The sequence below is a fragment of the Perca fluviatilis genome, chromosome 10 (genome assembly GCF_010015445.1).
Source record: "Perca fluviatilis chromosome 10, GENO_Pfluv_1.0, whole genome shotgun sequence".
NCBI lineage: Eukaryota > Metazoa > Chordata > Actinopteri > Perciformes > Percidae > Perca > Perca fluviatilis.
In genome coordinates, this window is record NC_053121.1 from 1670188 (window position 1) to 1691202 (window position 21015).

The following is a 21015-nucleotide window of genomic DNA, read 5'->3' on the forward strand; positions in this document are numbered from 1 at the left end:
ACTCATTTGGTTGTTTTGAAAATGATTCTCTTTATTGTGTTTGGTTCAGGCAGATCCACCTCGTTTGACATGAGGGGAATAAAGGTTCTCTCACGTTCAGGGTCATTTCCCAGAAACACCATTTCTATCTGCAGGGCTCTTCCTCTGTGCACTCAAACCTCTTTCATCAACAGGTCTTATGAAGTCTCCAGACAACGTGAATGAAAGATGCAATTCAACCTCCCTTTTCCCCCCCCTTTTTCCCTTTCGACCTCCTCAAAAGTACAATAATCTTCAGTCACTCGTCTCCTCCTCTCCATTGCGTGGCTGTGTGTAGCATCGGAGTGGCGCTGATTAAGCCAACAGAGAGACAAACGGGAGACAAAGTCCCAGCCCACCAGTTTAGTTTCACATCCTGGACTGGAGCTGGGCCGTAGCTTGCCAAGTGGAGGGCTTTTAAACTGGGCTAAACACTAATTGCTGCCCTATTTCTTTTATGTTGCCTCTTTCCCATCTGCGATGGTGCTTCCAGACCTCCACAGCAGCCAGAGCCTCATTATAGCAGACAGTTAACAAAGGCTGGGAAACAGAAGCAGAGAATTCACTTAGGATAGCTATCTAACCGCCAACTAGGAGGCCTGTTTGGAAAATTGAATCAATGACAGGGCCGGTCTGTGATTAAATCCTTTAGGGATATTAAGATATTAAGATTTTGGAAATCTTAATTATTCATCTAAATTGTTGCTGCTCACTCTGATAATGGAATAAATGAGCAGTAAAACTGAGAAGTGGGGTGTGAGGCTCATTGTTTTATTTGAGAGCAGGGCATTTAAGTCATTTTAATTCTTTTGAAATGGAAAACAAACCCAACAATTTCTCTACAAAGAAACAGAAAATAGAAAAAAACACCTACTTGTTGAGTGAAACAAATCAAGGTCTAATTGTGATGTTTGCCTGCTCTTTCTTTTTTTCCCTCTGGTTTCTCGCTTGTTTTTCTGTAGGTGTTTTTTGTGAGTGAAGAGAGAGGGGGAGGATGGAGAGGGGGATGAGAGAAAACAGAATGAGGGAAATGTTGAGGAGGTGAATGAGAGGGAAGGATAAAGCGAGAGGGAATGAGATTGGGGAGCAGAAATAAGAGGGGGCTGAGATTGGGAGGGATAGAGGGAATAGAGAGAAGGTGGGGAGGAGAGGGGGTGGTCAGCAACAAAGCCTAATGTTGCCATGGAAACTTGTTTATGCCTCACTGATGCATCTTGTAGATCCAATTAGAGTCTGATTGTGTCCATGTCTTCATAGACACACGCACGTGTACCGAGGCATGGTGCATGCGCACAAACACACACACACGCATTAAAAAGTGTACGCTGATATACACACACACACACACACACACACACACACGAGCACATGCAGAGTGTTGCTGCTGAAAACCAGCAAATTGTTAGGAGAGGTAGGAAAAAAGCCCACCCCGAATTCTCCCTCTTATCAGCCCTTGAAATAGTGCCACCCCTCCCCTCACCCCCATGAGCATCAGACAATAGCGTGGAAATAACGTCTCACCCGCTCCTAAGCCTTGAACATGAGGTCCTATCCACAAATGCTTTAATGGCATCATATGCAGGCAAAGAGTGTGTGTGTGTGTGTGTGTGTGTGTCGGGGGGGGTGGGGAGGATGGATAGATGGATTTTGACTAATTTTTGAGTTTGCTAATTTCATGTTGCATTTATCTCTTTTGTGAATGAAGTCATTTATTTGGTAATGCCCCTGTCCAAGAAGACTGGCCATGAATGTTAAAAAGGCCTTAATCCAATCATGTTCATTTTAATGGGGGGTATTTCATCAGAAAATGGGACTTTTTAAATGATTGTTTCTTACAATGGCTGGCCGTTTTCCGGTGTTTAACGTCAGAGGAGACACACTCCTCTTTCAGAAGGCCTCACAGTCCTCGCTTCCCTGGGCCTGTCTGAAGAGTCAGTTATTTAGTGGTGAAATGATGTGTGTGATGATGAAATGAGGGGCTGTAGATAAGGTGAGATTACACTCTGAGAGAAAAAAGGGAGGGACAGAGAGAGAGAGAGAGAGAGAGAGAGAGACAGAGAGACAGAGAGGCCCAGGCCCTGATGTCTTGTTAAAACGTGAGGGTTTAGAAAGAACAACAAATGCATTGCGCGCTGCTAAATCCTGCTTAAATCCGCTGGCATGGGCAGATCTAGCAGATAGCCCCGCTGCTGTGCTCGCTGTCTGCGGCCATACACACACACACACACACACACACACACACACACACACACACACACACACACACACACACACACACACACACACACACACACACACACACACACACACACACAAAAAACAATAAACACACCCGTGGTCAGTCCGGCTGTCTGGGTTAATGCTTGGCTAACTGGGACAGCAGAGCTGAACCATGTTGACATTTTAAGCCTCAAACAAGTCCAGAACAATGATTCAGCCCGTCTGCCCCCCACCCACCCCCATCAGACCGCAACCTCAGCCCATTTTGCTGACTGACACACACACACACACACACAAACACACACACACACACACACACACACACACACACACACACACACACACACACACACACACACACACACACACACACACACACACACACACACATGCAGACATGCATAAATATACACACCACTGACCAAACACACTGTAAGTACTCAGTGTACCCCAACCCCCTCTCTTCACACACTTACACACACACACACACACACACACACACACACACACACACACACACACACACACACACACACACACACACACACACACACACACTGGGTTTCATCCTGTTCCCCACCATTAATGAATAAAAGAGAACAAGAGCTGATCTGAGTGAATTGGCAGCAGAGAGTGAGGTGGAGAGGTACAGTAAGGCCAGATGGATTATCTTAATCCTCCAGTAGATGACCATGGCAGAGGGAAGATGAACCAGGAAGCCTTAACCATTCGGCTGACCCCCACACTCTGTTTTCCTCCAAACACTCGGACCTCTGAAGTAGAAGCAGCGTAGATATTATAATAAAGCACAGGTCTTTGGAAGTCCAAAAATATGAAAAAATAATCAGTGCATTCTTTGGATGGAATCCCATCTGTAGCCATTTCTGCGGCAGCCATTTTGTGTTAGACCATCTTGTTTCCCTCCTTGCAAACTTTGGTATGCTTTGATTTGGATCCAAGTATGAAGATAAACTTTTGAGGATTTGTGTGAAGCGCTCTGTCGACTAACGCTGTACCATGTCAAGCTGCAACATGTAGTGTTTTTGTGGGGGTAAATTAACTGAGCTCTGCCTAAAAGCCCATGCCAGACAAATCTAAACCTATAACTCCTATAGCTCAAAGTATTAAGATTGTATAAACTGTTGTTGAATAATGTGGCTCCTTTTCCAGACTTCCTTTATTATGTGTTAGTAACAGTTCATCTTTTTTTTTTCTCTCGTCGCTCAGGTTTGTGGCTGGAAAAGGCCTGGTGATCTACCCAGATATCGGGGACAAGCTGGACATCATCTGTCCCAAAGCGGACCAAGGCAGAGATTATGAGTTCTACAAGCTGTACCTGGTGAAGAGGGAGCAGGCGGAGAGCTGCAGTACAGTCCTCGATCCCAATGTCCTGGTCAACTGTAACAAGCCAGAGAAGGACATCAAGTTCACCATCAAATTTCAAGAGTTCAGCCCCAACTACATGGGCTTGGAGTTCAAGAGGAACGTCAACTACTACATCACCTGTACGTTTGTCTTAAAAGATGATTTATTGTTGATATTTAGCTTTTTAACCTTTATTTAAGCAGAGAAGTGAAGAGTAATAATCTGCTTCACACTCAGTTACACACAGTCACACCTGTATTTTAATGTCCATGACAACAACTGGAGGTGATGTGCCTTGCTTACAGTACACTGGTTGTTGGCGTTTAGGGAGGTAGAGTTCAGGATACAAATGTACAATCTTGACTGACATTTGCTCAAGTACTACTTTACTTAAATACAATTTTGAGTTACATTTGCACTTTTTTAACATTAGTATATATATAAGATTATACACAAGACTAAATTGTCATTTCATAACAATTTCCTAATCATTTCCTGAAAGTTTCCTGAAAATAAGTAGGTACTATTATTTGGAAAACAGAGCCAGTGTACAGTTGGTACACCTCTATTTAATTAATCCCAATTAATTGCTAGTGTAACCCAGAGAGTCTTGCAGCTCACACAGCAGCTCAGCTGCAAACATGTGTAATCTGCCTAAAGGCAAGCAAACACATATGAAGACTTCAGTTTCCAATTATAAATTAAGTTCCCAATTATAATATATGTAAATGTAGCTGTATATTTCTATGGGAAATTCAAATTTTCCTGTAATTAGTACAAAATGATATAGTTATTTCCTGCTAAATTTCTTGAAAATGATGAGGAAATTGCGGACCTATAAAATGAGGATATTTTAGAAAGAGGCCATTCTGGATAATGAGTACTTTTACTGATGATACCATAAGCACATTTTGGTGATGATGCTTTAGTTGAACTTTGAATGTAGTTTTACTTGTAATTGGGTATTTTTGCTTTGTGGTATCACTATATTTCTTGAAGTAAAAGCTCTGAATATATTCTCTTTACAAAATAAAACACAGACACATAGACTTTGTGCACACTTCCCTTCTCATTATTTTTAGACACAGCCTGTCTCTGGGTAATGTATTATTGCTAACTTATCATCTATTAGGTAACAATTGAATTGTAGTTTTGCAGTTAAAATAATATTCTATTTCAGTATTTGTGGATCTGTGACAATGATCACTAGTTCAACAGAAAGGATCAGAGGAGGGGATGAAGTTAGAAGCACAGCAGCGGCTGGTTGACCGTCAGCAACATTTAAGAACGGTTTGCTTATTGCTACGGCCATATGGTCAAAATGAAATGATTTGATTTGACTGTCTGTGTTGTAGTGGTGTGCGATACTGCAATATTTGGTAGCGATCCGATACTAAGTAAATACAGGGCCAGTATCGCCGATACCAATACTTTTTAATAATTAAGGTGGATACGTCATCAAATTGCTAAATGCTGAATGAATTTTCATGACCTTTTAAGTTTTTTTGTGATTTTACCTTTGGATTATTAATTACTTAAAACCCAGGAAAGAATTGTCATATGCTTGAATACATCTGTTGTGTTACCACTGTATCTTACAGCCTTTTTACAAATTATACAGTTTGCTGTTATTTCATTTTTGGCCTGAAAATATCGCCACACAGCGCTCCTCTTCCTCTCTGCTCCGTCTCTGTCCTGCTTGTGTGTGTGTGCTGCTGGCCGCCACCAGGCCTGGCTGCTTGCTTGGTTGTTTGCCTGGCGCCGCTGAGTCACGTGACGGTACAACATCAAATCACAAGAGGGGGGAGGAGGAGACGCAGACCCAGACAGCCAGGTCGCCTCTCTGATGAAACCACAGCAGTGCATACTGGAGAGAAACTGAAACTAAAGTATCCATCTCATTACACTATTACTGATCAATATCAACACCAACGTTGGTATCGATATTATCGTTGGAATCCTCTCCAGTGAAATACAGTCACACTTTACACCGTTTAGCTGTCAGCATTTTAACCGTGTTTAATCCAGCTACTAGCTAACGGTATGCTAATGTTAACGTTACCTGCAGACAAGTGTAATGTTAACTAGCGTCACATGCAGCGATGCTTCTGATGCCCCTAATGTCAGTTTCGGAGCATCAGAGAGCAGCACAGACATTTCAGTGGCACCGAAATGAGGCACCGAAATCCGCATTGGTATTCGGTCCGGTAAATACTGGTCATTAAGGCACCGGTGCCGTATTAGCACCGGGTCTCAGTACCCAAACCTACTCTGGACGGGAGGTTGGTTTCTCTGTTTCAGCCGGACTGGTGGTCAAGCCGTCCTGCACTGCAGTAATGATCAGAGGTTCAGCAGGAGTCAGTGGTGGGCTTTAGGTTTTCTTTTAGGCTGGGCTTTTTTTTTTTTCATCCTCCCTGGCCTGAACGTCAGTAATGGATGGAGGTTCAGCAGGGGGTGTCGGAGAAGCTGGAACCACTGCAGTTGCTGGTTCTCTGGTGGGTTCTGGGTCATTCTCCAGGTTCAGCGGGTGTCAGCTGAGTCGGCACTTTGGGACACTGTTGGACAGTGTAGTATGGAGCTGGGAGCCTCCTTCTGCTTTCCTCTCAGGATCATGGCTTACTCTTTCACCATGCTGAGACTTTAGGTCTGTAGGTTACAGTCATTAAAATATATTTTTCAAAACCCTTAAGAATATCACAGACATATTAAAACCACTGTAGTTTAACTATTAATACATTTGTGTCAAATGTAACTCAAATATAAGGCCTCTGGGGAGTTAAAGCTCCCATATTATGCTCATTTTCAGGTTCATAATTGTATTTTAAGGTTGTACCAGAATAGGTTTACATGGTTTAATTTTCAAAAAACACCATATTTTTGTTGTACTGCACAGCTCTCTCTCACTGCTGCAGATCCTCTTTTCTTCTTCTTCTTCTGTACTATCTTTGATTGCACATGCGCAGTAGCTCAGATGTAGATCATGTCAGCTAGCTAGCTCCATAGACAGTAAAATAAATGTTGTTTCTCCAACTTCAGTCAGTTACAAGGCAGGTTTAGCTGGGAAACTTCTTCTAAAAGAGGGTGCACGTATAAGTAGTTCTAGTAGTGGTGAACTAGTGTGTGTTGTAGCAGTGCTTTGCTATTGAGAACAAGGTAGCATGCTAACGCTAGCATGCTAACGGTTGCGGTTAGCCAGTTCGTTTCGGCTTGTGACGTAGAAAGCCGGGCCGATTTTGACCAGCTCACCAGGAGACTGAAGGCAGGACACATTCAGAAACCGTATCTCACTCAGAACACCATGTATGGGTTTTTTCAAAGTTTGTATTTGTGTGGAAGCACCAGAGACACAAAATAACACCCCAAATCCCAGAAAAAAAGTGATTTTTTTTTTTAAGCCTTAAAGTGCCCATACTATGAAAAAAAAAATCACTTTTTCAATCAATTTTCCTTAAAGGAGTATCCGGCTTCAAACTCATTTACTGCCCATACCTGAACCAAGGAATTATATAGAAGTCCAGTTTTCACATATTATATTATGATATTATGATGATTATGATAACCATTCACTCCAAACTACACTGCAAATCTTCTCAGGATTCTTGTCTTACGAGCATCAGCAGAGGCTTGGCATCCTCCTCATCAAAATCCTCCAGTTCAAACTCCCAAAGGCTTCATACAGAAACAAAACAGAAGCTTTATTTTTACTGTTACTCTCCACATCATTAGAGTAATATTAGTTCAAGATGTAGTGGTAGGCTGTCTTTATGTCTCAGTAAGTCACTGTTCTCTCAGAGTACTTTTGCTCTGCTCCAAAAGGAAGTGGATCATGTCTTCAGCAGTCACCCGCGCTGGGATCTGTTTTTTCTGCTGAAGCCCGAGGAGTTCCCTCACCAGTGCAGTCTAAAAACCATAAAGGAGATAAGTAATCTTTAAACATGGCAAGACAGAGTTTATGATAATTTACCTGGTGTTTTATATTAGTGTGGGCTTGGAAGGATAGTTAGCCTGGTTGACACCAGACCATTCTCAGTTGTAACTGAGAGTGGGTCTGGGGTTCATTCACAGCTCATTTCCAAAGGGGCGTCACGAACGGATGCCGCTCTGGGTGCAATTGGATAGTCCGTCAACCAATCGGACCAACGATCCGGGTGACGTAGCAGCAACAGCAGCATCAACGGGTGGCTGCGCTTCGGTGGCCGTCATGTTGAATGTAAACAAAAAGCTGCTCGCCGTCGCTGCGCTATGGTCATCGTGTAAAGCCCGCCTCAACGGTTGTGATTGGTGCCTCGATTTGGAAAAATTGGAAATGGGCTTGAATGGGCTGTTGGCCAGACTGACTTGCAGAGCAAATCTCAAATTTGCCAGAAGATCGTCAGGGTTTTCCCAGGCTAAAGGATAGTAGGTCTAACCTGCAACTTGTAACTGCTCATATTCCAGCAGAGCTGCAGAGCTCGCTCATATATGATTGAATCAAACACCTTGAAGGAAATAAGATATGTTACTTTAAGTTTTTGTCACATTTTTAAAATACATCTTAAAATGTTTAAAGTCTAACTTCAGTGAAGACAAAAACGCTCTCATACCCTGATGGGTCTGTAGATTCCTCTGCTTTCTTTAAGAAACTGATGTGTTTTTGAAAACTGAAATATATATTTTGTCGCTGTATATAACAGTACAGAACAAACGGTCAAAGTGACAATGTAAATTTCACAGATATAAAGTTCAACAATAGACTTGAGAGTAATACATGTTTGATCTTGAATGATTCTTTTCTAATTGCCAACAAATCCCATAAAAACAACAATAAATGTATCGAACTATTGCCTGGGAAGCCCAAGTCTAATATAGATAGCTGATACCTCTGCACCATAGAGCTCCATTGTTTTTTTAAAAATCTATCAAAAACACATCAGTGCTGCAGTGGGTGATATGGCCATTATTACCATGGACCTGGGTTCTGTAGTGTATACTGAGTCATCTCCCTCATATAGTACACTGTCCTGTTGCTGTAAACTAACTGAAGCACCAAACAAAAAATTGTCCAGAAGAATGCAATATTTCTCCTGTTTTAAGTAACATTTGCTAAAAACTACAGTGCCCAGCTGTTTTAAGAAAGTACTGTCTGACTGACTTTATTTTTGAATTTTTTAAATGAAACAATTTTGTGACCAGGTTTTTAAGATTTACAAATGTAAGCAGGAACAAAAGGGCTTGGGGCTGCCATAGACGGTGTAGGGAAGTCAGGCAGTGTTGAGAGACAGACAAACACACTGTTGGTTTTGGTCTTTCAATTGGATTCGTTGACAATAAGAAATTATGGAATAATGCCAGCCTTATCATTTGGATCACAAGAGGTTTAAAGCTCCATATAAGCTACAGTTTATCTGAGGCATCAGACAGGTTAGACATTGTTTCTCTAGCTTGTTAGTTCAGTATCTGCAGAAGCTAACCTAATTCTAGCTCAGTTCATGATGCAAAAGACGTGAATCAGGCCTTATCTAATTATTACTTCAGTTAGTCATTTCCTACATTTCCTGCAATGACTTGAACAGTTTTGTAAAATCCTAACATGTGCTGGGGTTGATCGGGTCTGAGGATACTGTCAGTTGGGGGGTTCTGCCACATCTGTAATTGATTCCTCTCCAAATCAGTGAAATGATCAGAGATGATGGTGAAATTAGAGATTCATTTTCTAAACTAACATGCAACAAGCTGCCTTATGCCAACAGCACAGTGAGAAGTCAACAAATGCTCTGCAGGCCACAAGAAATAAACTGATCCACTACTCATCTACTCTTATAAAGCATACTATATATTGCTGTTAGACTATGACATCATTTACCCTAATTAGTATTTTAAAGGTCCCATGACATGGTGCTCTTTGGATGCTTTTATATAGACCTTAGTGGTCCCCTAATACTGTATCTGAAGTCTCTTTCCCGAAATTCAGCTTTGGTGCAGGACTACAGCCACTAGAGCCAGTCCCACAATGAGCTTTCCTTAGGATGTGCCATTTCTGTGTCTGTAGCTATTGAGGAAGAGAGAGGGAGTGGCAAGGTGGAGGGTGGGGGTGTGGCCTTGACCAACTGCCACTTTTCTCGTTTGAAAGCCATGATGTCTCTCTCTCATGGGTTGGCCAAATTCTCTGGGCGGGCAAAGCAGAGAAAGGGGAGGTAACCTTGCTTGTTATGACCTCATAACAAGCAGATTCCAAAACGACCCATCTGAGCTTTCATATTCTCAAAGGCAGAGCAGGATACCCAGGGCTCGGTTTACACCTATCACCATTTCTAGCCACTAGGGGACCATAGACAGGCTGGGGGAACTCACATTAATGTTAAAAAACCTCATAAAGTGAAATTTTCATGCCATGGGACCTTGAAAATACTCATACTATTTTATTATTATACAATATTCATATCCTCACATTGCTTTTCCTCCCAAATATGGATCTAATGCTTCCTTGGATGAGTTAACTTTATATCTTTTAAAGTTTTAAATGCTTCTGAAGATGTAAAGTTTAATGTCTCCTATGTTAAGAAAATAAAAACAAGCTGCTTTATGTTTTATTCTCAAAAGAATAGCTTCTTTACATCATCTCAGGGAAAGAGCCACGGTAAAATAAATCTCAGATATGTTTTTCCTTTGATCTGGAGCAGTTTAGTCGATATCTGCGAACTCTCCCTCAAAGCCAGAATGCGGGGAAGCATGAAGCTTGTGATGTTATCAAGCGACAATTTTTTGGGGGGGCCGCTCCTGTGGCAACATATCATGTGGACTTGGAAGTATTTCTTTGAGCTTTATTACACCCACATGTCTTGAGAATACACCTTGGGCTTTTTCGGCGTCTGCTCAAAGTTTTCCTAGCCGGCTGTTAGCGGGGCTGCTCCACATATTGTCTCCTGATTACATCATAAATATTTTAACTAACTATTACTGACATGTGCGTGGGCATGCATCTCAACTACAGTATTATTCCACATCAAAGAGAAAACATTTGCTTTTTTGTGTCTGCTGTATAAAAGCAGTCTTGCTGATGTGTGTATTATGCAAGTGTTAAGAATACTTAGCACTCACAGCGTTTCAGACTGTGAACTCATAACTAGAGCCAGTTTTAAATCCTTCACGAGGGAGGCTGGCCGTGCAGGATGCAGCCTGATGGTGGATCATCATTAGGCTCATATACTGTAACACTCTCGCGTCAGCAGTAATCAGATGCAGTATTTGTCTTGGTTTTATGTTAATGTGTTTGTCCTTTGCAACAGGAAAAGCTTGCTTTGTTTTTTTCCACCGCGGCCTGTGCATACGCCACGACACACTTCATCTATCATTTAGACAATGGCCATGCGTGGTTTCTGTATGTGTGTAATGTGTGAGTGTGTTTTCCAAAGAAAGCAAGAGAGGGACAGCGAGCACCTGCACCGAACACATTTTTCCTGCTTTTCCTGCTTTTCCTGTACAGTAGAGTCATGTGTTTATGTGTGTGTGTGTTGAGGCCCCTTGAGGCCAGCTTATCCCCTCCTTTAAGATGTGAGTGCATTATCCCACTGTCTCTGCTGGGAATGCGGTCCGGCCGGCCAGCAGAGCGGTGTAAATCTGCTCGGCCTATAAAGACCCGGCTTATCTGGCCTGATTAACGGTCAAACGTGGCAGACAACGTTTGACACAAGAAGAAGATACATAGGGAGTGGACATTCCACTGAATCTTCTAACAGTCTTTTTCTTGTCCACCCCCGGTCTCCACTCTGACTCCACGGCTCCGTTTGTCTTTTCCTTGATCATCCCCACCCCCCACCTCCACCCCCACTCCTGCTTCTGCTCCTTCCATGGGGTAAAATAAGCAGCAAAAGGTGTGGGGTAAAGTAAGCAACACATGGTGTGTGTGCATGTATATTTGTCTGTGTGTGTGTGTGTGGGTCCCGTGCCTCGCTATCACCGCGGGGGATCCCGTCCACTCGGTCCCGTCTATCCCAGCCCAGCTCTGACAGGAGTCATGGGGGGGTTATAGGTCAAAACCCACGGACAAGGGGTCATGGAAACACAGCAGGGGGTCGGTAATGATAACCCTGCACTGATCTAAACCCCAGACCAGCACCAGCCTGTGCTGTCCATCAGCACCCCCACCCCCTGTGTACACACACACACACACACACACACACACCCTGGTGTATGAGCGTACAAACTGGTTGTATTTCACTGCGTTGTCTAAACACAGGATATGGAACGAGCTGTTTGTGAGTAAAATGGCCGTGCTGTGTTTAGGGGTTTGAGTCAGGAAAGAAGTGATTTTAGACAGGAGGCTTTTAAGGTGAAAGAAATATAATGGAGAAAATGAGCAACAGAGCGGGAAAGAGAGAGAAGGGACAAGCATACCCACACACATATATACAGACAGTCTTTATACGTCCCCTGAGTGGAGCCAAAAAAAGTCCCTCCATTTTCTTTCCCATTCGCTCCTCATTTAAATAATGTACCATGACTGCTCGGTGATATGTTCTCAGCTTAGCTGGGCCGGTGAGTCTCTGTTCTATATAAGGGTAAGGCCACAAGGCAGTAAACAGAGGCCGCCTGTCGTCATACACTCCTCTTCTCCCTTGATTTCCAGTGCAGCGGGCAGAGTAAGCCTGATCCCTCCTGACAGCTGTCACTCTTCATCTCAGTGTAGCATCGTGGACTCTGACACACACTGACTTCCCCACCAGAATCCTGCCGCAGTGGAGCACATGCTATCTCACCTCTAGAAGATTGCCTCACTGAAATACATAATGTCTTGCTCGCAAAAAACAGCAAAGTTCTTTTCATTTTTGTCACTCTGTTTATTTGACTTGCAGGTAAATCCAATTATTTTTTTTTTAATCTGGAAACAGAGCGCGACTGATAAGCACTTCATTATTTAAGGATACATTGGTTATTGAAAAAGCTTTATTTATTTCCTGACTCCTGGAAAAACAATAGAATATAGCTGACAAACTGTATTTGACGCTGTAGGATGATCTTTTTGTGGTGCTCACACCAGCCAGGAATAAGGTTAGGAGGCGTGTTGCATATAACTAACATTCATGCTCTTTTGTGTGGGCTCTCTTCTGTATCACTGTTATTTTGTCCTCATCAACCTACACATTATGCACCCCTCCATCCGAATATCCTCTCCTCCTCCATTGGGAAATATGCATGCAACACTAAGTTCTTCTGCTTTACAGTAAAGGTCAGCTTCATGTCCTCTTATTTATCCTTGGAAGAGTTGAAGGTCCCTGGCCCGGCTGAAGCAGATCACAAGATCCTCCCCTGCCCTACATTTTGCGAGGATGTAAACACATGACATGTGTGCACTTGCGCGCTCCCATGCAGGTCCTCGCAGTAATAATGCAAGTGAGCTCAGGAACATGCACATATACAAATGAAGGCTTGCACAGTCAAATAAAATATATAAACGGCGACAGGCTTATAGCTCGATTTGTTGCAATGCAATAACAGTAATCTGATTAGAAAAAAAAGTGTTAAATGTCATCTTTTAGAGTTAACATAAAATTACCATAATCAAATTACACCCTCTCCCAAAAAAAAGGCAGTTGCATTTATCAGCGGCGACTTTGAAAGACATTTTGATTGTCAGATTATAGAGATGCAAATAAATCACACATTTCTAACGCGCAATTAAATGAATTTTTGTTGAGAAGCGATAACTGTTAACATCTGCTAACCTCCCTCAGTAAAATTCCACTGAAATACTATAATTACAAGACACTGTGCAGGATGTTCCTTTTGCATCGAATGTGGACTCAGAACAAAGGATGTATTGTTTTATTGCATATTTAGCAGGAAAAAATCGCTTCCAGAATCTGAAATAATGATTAGTGTTGTAGGCAAACATTTCTATCCGTCCTATTTTAAATGCTGTGGTATATGAATCCTGGGATAAAGAAACATAACAGCTGTTGAAGTGGTTGAAAAGAATCAGTTTTTATAAAAAATGTTATGCCTTGATTCTGAAGGATATTGTTAAAATAAATTGTCCTCTCATTTATACCATTACATTTCAATCCGTTCATTTTGTTCCAGTATGTGTCGTGTTTTAATTAGTAAGTTATCATGAATAGGGAAATGCTTTAAGAATTAGAGAATCAGTTGTGGATTGACTTGGAGTAACTGTCATTGATGTCTCCGATTAGAGTTAAGCCTAAACGGATTTAATTTTCAAAGTAAACCCTGCTAACAGGTCAGGTGGGCACCGGTGAAGCAGCATGGATGAGGAGATTTAACCCCCCCTTCCCCCCTGTTAGTGAGTATAGCTCAGTGTTTATTACAGTGCCAGTGTAATATATGACTTTCTGCTTGCTTTGCAAATCTATCCGGGCTGCCTCCGCTCCTTCTCCGTTGGATATTTCATTCAGAGAGGGTTAGCAGGCACAGCGTTATTGTCGCTGGTTATTGCCTTTCGTTTATTACAGAGGAGTTTGTTTAGGGGGGGGGGGGGCACGAGGACTTTCTTTTAGACGGAGGGCTGCTCACGTGGCTGTACAAGTGAATGGTTACTATTGGTTACGCCTGAACCTGTCGCTGCTAGATGAAGCTGATATATTCATGTATTCATCTCAATTAGTCCGCTCTGTGCATCTTCAAATGCAGACACTCATCCCTCCTCGGCTGTGCTCCGTGCTTATCTTATTAGAATATTTTATCCTGCGTGCAAGTTCTCCCTCCCTCTCTCTCTTTCTCTCTCCCTCTGTCATCCCTCACTCCATCCTTTTCTTCTTCCATTATTCTGCTGTCATGTACCAAAGCTGTGTGTGTGTGTGTGTGTGTGTGTGTGTGTGTGTGTGTGTGTGTGTGTGTGTGTGTGTGTGTGTGTGTGTGTGTGTGTGTGTGTGTGTGTGTGTGTGTGTGTGTGTGTGTGTGTGTGTGTGTGTGTGTGTGTGTGTGTGTGTGGGAAGTCTGTGTTCAAGTCACTTTTGTTAACTGATAGCTTAGATCTCCTCACAACACACAGACCACAAAGACACCACAAGAGTCTTTTTTCTCCATAAGTGTTTTTCAGTTGTTGAAAGTAGCTTCCTTGTTCTCTTTAATTCTCTCCGCAATGCAGAAACCATCTCTGTGGTTTTGCAACCCTAAAATAGCTTCAGGCAAAAGGATAAGAGACATCTTATGACTTCTGGAAAGATGCATGTTTGGAGTCCATGGTGATTAGGAAAAGTAAAATGTAGGACACAAGAACATGAGCATCATTGTCCATATGGCAAATTGTATCGGACAATGGTGTATCGCTGTTAAAAAAAACATAAGCACAGGATAAAACAATGACAGCCCATAATCTAAAACACTCTGGAATTGCATATTTCCCTTTCCATCTGAGATGTCTGAGGTTGTTTGCCCTCTGCTTTGCCAACATATTCTCAGTGTCTTTCTTCTCCGGCCAATAGCTAAGCTCAAATCACAGCTCTCTGTCTTTCAGATGGAGCTCTCTCTCCCTCTCCACCATCCCCAGAACAGTGGTTTCTCTTTTCCAAGGCAGACTCTGAAATGGCTTTGTTTTCCGACAGCCATTCAGTTGCACCCTCAGCCAGGGCCTGCCAAGAAGTCCGCCTCCCCGAGCTGGAGCCCGGACTTGTTTACACAAACTCATCGGAGAAATATGGATGTATAATTATAGAGGTTGTTAGTTTTAATGTCGCATCCGTGCTATGGAAACCACTGCATGCTTGGTCAGCTACGATGAGGGGCGGCCGATGAAACTCTGAGTGGGGATGGCGTGAACATTTCAGCGGAAAGCGTTTTGGGGATGGGGGGAGAGAAAAGGAGCTTCTTGATGGAATTGAATCAGCGCTGAGCAAAGCAAACACACATGAATCACAAGGCGGTGATAGAGATTGCTGTGGTTAGTATAAATAGTGCTCTGCAGGCCAGGACCAAGCCCGTTTCTGTGAATTCAGCTTGGTGGCAAAATGTCCATGTTCCATTCCAGCCCTACCACAAGCACAAAAACACAGTTACGGGAGCAGACAACTACACAAGAGGCGTGTGTGTGCACAAACATAAATAAGCACAAAGCCACATAAGTAAATTCAAAAATATATATACTCATAAGCTCGCAGTAGCATGCAAATAGATGCTCACACAAAAAACACAATGCACGTCCATCCTCCTGCTCTCTGCACAGATTTGCTTGCGTAATAGAAGCTGCTGTATGCATTGTGCGTTTTGTTAGTGCACATTCAAGAGAATTCTCTTGTAGCTTAGCTGGGCACAAGATATTTTCAGGCAGCGTTCCCATGGGTGTGAAACGTGTGTGCTGGCACAGTGTGTGCATGTGTACCATGATGGATAGACGGATGGATGGGATGCTTAAAAAAACAGCTTCACGTCTTCAAATAAATACGTGTTGTGTTTGCGTTCAGACTGTGCCGCCTATCACGGCGAGTTGATGATTTCGTACTCGGCGATGGAAAAATGTTACCTCCGGTTCCAAACCCACAGTTTCAATTTCTTTCTCTCTTTCCGTTCCTCTCTCCATTTTACTTCTGCAACTTAATCTGTCTCTCCCTCCGCCTTGCCATTCCACCTATTTTCTCTCCTCCTTAGATCCCCCCCTACCCCCCCCTCTTCCTCCTCTCCCCATCTCTCCTGCACAGTGACAGATCCTTCAGGAAATTGTTTCGAGTCTGCCAGACATTTTTGTGTTGTAGCTGTTTATTTGTGCTGGGAGCACGGGGGTCGGAGCCCCAGCTTCTCCCCGCTCTCGGACTAGAGGTTAAGCTCCCGAACTCTTTCACCGCCCTGCGCCAAAAAACACTGATCCTCGATCAGCTTGGCTTTACCGTGTAACCGATACCAGGGATGAGGAGAGAGGAGCACCAGAGAGGATGTAATCAGTGTGTGTGTGTGTGTGTGTGTGTGTGTGTGTGTGTGTGTGTGTGTGTGTGTGTGTGTGTGTGCATGTTTGTATATGTGCGTCAGTTGCTAGCTTTGTGTGTATTAGGATGTAATCAGCAGCATTTTCTCTGTGGTCTGCTGTGCTCTCTGATTGGGGTTTTGGCGAATAACAGGGGACAGGGAGGAAAAGTGTGTTTCTTTTCCTGCTTCTTGTGTTGCAGCCTGGCCTCAGAGCCAGAGAAGCCTCGCTGTGGTTTGGAGCCATGCTCACAGCTCTGGCTCTTAACACATCAGCTACATCAGATCCTCTATCTATTATACATTATATACAGTACTGTGCAAAAGTTTTAGGCAGGTATGAAAAAATGCTGTAAACGCTAAGAATGCTTTCAAAAATGGAAGTGTTAATAGTTTATTTTCATCAATTAACAAAATGCAGTGAATGAACAGAAGATAAATCTAAATTAAATCCATATTTGGTGTGACCACCATTTGCCTTCAAGACATCAATTCTTCTAGGTACACTTGCACACAGGTTTTGAAGGAACTGGGCAGGTAGGTTGTTCCAAACATCTTGGAGAACTAACCACAGATCTTCTGTGGATGTAGACTTCCTCAGATCCTTCGGTCTCTTCATGTGATCCCAGACAGACTGGATGATGCTGAGATCAGGGCTCTGTGGGGGCCATGCCATCACTTGCAGGACTTCTTGTTCTTCTTTACACTGAAGATAGTTCTTAATGACCTTGGCTGTATGTTTGGGGTAATTGTCCTGCTGCAGAATAAATTTGGGGCCAATCATACGCCTCCCTGATGGTATTGCATGATGGATAAGTATCTGCCTGTATTTCTCAGCATTGAGGACCCCATTAATCCTGACCAAATCTCCAACTCCATTTGCAGAAATGCAGCCCCAAACTTGCAAGGAACCTCCACCATGCTTCACTGCTGCCTGCAGACACTCATTACTGTACCGCTCGCCAGCCCTTCGCCCAACAACCTGCTTTATGCTACAGCCAAATATTTCAAATTTGGACTCATCAGTCCAGAGCCATTTTTCTGCACCCCAGTTCCTATGTTTTTGTGTATAGTTGAGTTGCTTGGCCTTGTTTCTATGTCGGAGGTATGGCTTTTTGGCTGTAACTCTTCCATGAAGACCACTTCTGGCCAGACTTCTCCAGACAGTAGATGGGTGTACCTGGGTCCCACTGGTTTCTGCCAGTTCTGAGCTGATGGCACTGCTGGACATCTTCCCATTTCAAAGGGAAATAAGCTTGATGCGTTTTTCATCTGCTGCACTGAGTTTCCTTGGCCGACCACTATGATCCTCAACGTTGCCCGTTTCTTTGTGCTTTTTCAAAAGAGCTTGAACAGCACATCTTGAAACACCAGTCTGCTTTGAAATATTTGTCTACGAGAGACCTTGCTGATGCAGTATAACTACCTATATACTATAATTGGTTGATCATACACCTGACTATAATCCTACAAAATCCATGACTTTTTGCAAGTACCTATAGGAATTGATGCTGGTTTGAAGGCATAGAGTAGTAACACCAAATATTGATGTGATTTAGATGTTTTTTTGGTCGCTCACTTTGCATTTTGTAAATTGATAAAAATAAACAATCATTATTTATATTTTTGAAAGCTTTCTTAGTTTACAGCATTTTTTCACACCTGCCTAAGACTTTTGCACAGTACTGTATATCTGACTGTCTGTCTCTCTGCCACCCTGAGCATCTCAATGCCTCTGCATGTGTGCATTAGAGCTGCTCTGACTCGGATCCCATGTTGGCTGCAGTCAGCTTTGTTCAGTCACCTCCATGTTAACAGGTACAGGAGATTCCCCCAGGGTTTAGGCTCACACATACACATGCATTCACACATGCACGGTCACAGGGACGCCCCCCCCCACACACACACACAGACACACATGTGCACTGTCCTCTTTCTCGCTCTCTATCTCTGTCTTTGTTCAGTCGCTTGCAGATTTTGTTTTTGCGGACAACAGATGGGCCGTCATCGACTCTCTTCTAAATAACAAGTACACTCTCTTGCGCTGAAACCATTCGGCATTTATTCGTTTCAGTCCTTTATCTAGCAAAAATCCCAAACATGAACATATTTTTGCAAGATTTGCCGCTTTTCTCAGTTTAATATAATTGTAAAGTGAATATCTGCTATGGGCAAAAAACTAATCTGTCCTTTTCTGTGTTGCGCTGACCTGATCATCACCCAGGCAGCTTCATTACCCTGAGACAAGCACCACACCTGAGCCATAGCACCGATTTCTCTCCTCGCACATTGCATTGCATTGTGCCATTCCCTCTTACTTAGAATACCTCATTGGGTTTGTTTTGGATTGCCTATTTGCGACTGGAAGCGCCTGAGCCTGCGGTAAGAGTTATTGTTTGTTTGTTTGAGTCCCATCTTTGATGAGTGTTATTGTGCCGAGGAACACAAGGCTGGCTCAGTTGTCATAACTCTCTTCTGGAGGCCAGATTGAAAAGGTCAGTGAAATGAAGCTCTGCTCTCCCCAGAGGATGAATGGACACAGTGTAGGAGTCACGCACGCACGCACGCACGCACGCACGCACGCACACGCACTGATGAGCCTTACACACATGTATACACGCTATGACATCTAAACTCATTTGCATGAATGCAGACAGAAACACACACGTCCCGTTTTATTAACATGCACCAGCACGAGCGCCAAGTTCTCTGAGGATTCGTCCTCTGCCCGTTGGTGTTCGTTAACTTGTTCCAGGGCTTTGGCTCTGGTTTCCCTCAGGGGGGACGTTTTGTACAGATTAGCTCTTTTAGTCAATCTAGATTTTTGAAGTCTCATGGCCTCTGACATGCTATCACTATCACCCGCCACATTCCGATCCATCCCAGCGCTTCTTTTATCAGGCAGCACAGGCTGATTTGTGGCTTGTGGACCTTTTAGATCGAGGAGGGCGACTCCTCTCCGGAGTCCAGAGTCCCATATCACCTTTGTAGACGACCACAAAGGCCAGAGAAAAGCCGGAGAGGATCAGTTTTATCATTTGTTGGGATTTAGCGAGTGAACCATGGTTCATCTTGTGTGATTATCAGTGCAAATGAAGCAAGACGAAAACTTCAATGAGCCTCCTGCTGAGGAACAAGCTCACTAAGACTTTGTGTGTGCATCTGTCAGCTGATTACACAAGTGTAACCTGACCATACCAATATACCACCCACGAATATGGATGTTTGGAGAAAATACCTGCTGGGATTTATTATAGGCTATGAGATTAATACAAGGGCATTTTAATGGACACAGTGAAGGGATAATCAGATAGTATTGGTGTTATCCTTATCAAGCCAAATGCAAACATTTAAAAAAAACTTTGGTTACTGTGTAAGACCTATTAGATGATAGAAAAAGAGTTGTATTAACTAGTTAGGGCTAATTCAAGAAATTCTTCCCCCATCAATTTTAAAACATTGAATGTACTCATTATTTCTTTTTATGTTGAGATTTATGGACATCTTTTCTGCAGCCACTTCTTAGTAAGTAATTTCAGGGCAGTTACTCTTGACGTTGTCAACAGATACTTGTCTCTTTTGTCCGCCATTTCTCTTGGCATTCTCCCCCACTCTCCCCAGTATGAATTATGTTTAATGGAGAGTGAAAATTGAATAATATGCTCCATTTCTTTGGGTATACTTCCGAGAATGTTCTTAACCCTGGGCATGACCAAATGATATGACTATGGATATGGATAAGGTGTGCAGCTTTTAATTTGAAATAGCAGCAGGAAGTGATCACTTAGTTTAACAGAAGCTCCAATAATGTGTCAAAATGATGGGGGATCAGACACTAGTGGTGCTGCTATCGGTTAAATTAAATTAAGAGAAATACAGGAGTAAAGAATCTGGACTGATTGTTGACGTGGGCAGTTAGTGGGCAGTTGGTTGAGAAAAGAGCACACTGATTTCTGTGGTAGGAGAAACACTGGCCATGATGGGATTAATGAAACATTAATGTGGAACTTCCATCTAACAAGGAATGAACTCGGTGTACTCATTGTTAGCTACACACACGAGCGCACAAACAAGCCTTATGTGCACGCACACACACACACACACACACACACACACATACACACACACACACACATTGGTTAAGCTTGAGATAAACAGTAACTCAGCCACTCCTACATGAACAAAATTAACCTTTAGCTTTTGAGAATGTGTGTGTGTGTGTGCTTCAGTATGTGTTGCATCTCTTCTAACCTTTAGCTCTGATAAATAGGAAGGTGAAATGCCATTTTTTTTCTCTCTGACCCAGTTTCCCGTCTGCTTATTTCTCTGAACACGCAACATTTCAGCTGCCATTAGTGCAACGATGCACTGTCTGAGACGGTAATTCAGAGGCAAGTGTGTGTGCGCTGGGTGATTGTGTGTGTGTGTGTAGCTCTAATGGCGTATTTGTTCACCTGTTAGTTTAGTGTATTCAAGGATGTGTATGTGCCCACCAGGGCTGTGCCAGTTTTTAAAAATAATCGT

At 43.0% G+C, this 21015-nt stretch overlaps 1 protein-coding gene across 1 annotated transcript in view; it reads left to right on the forward strand.

Annotated features, from left to right (window-relative positions):
- efnb1 (ephrin-B1) overlaps positions 1–21015 on the forward strand; it is a 59873-nt gene that overhangs the window by 21842 nt on the left and 17016 nt on the right. Inside the window, exon 2 of the mRNA XM_039813199.1 lies at positions 3466–3743. Coding sequence (XP_039669133.1) covers positions 3466–3743 — 278 coding nt within the window. The remainder of the gene's footprint in view (positions 1–3465; positions 3744–21015) is intronic.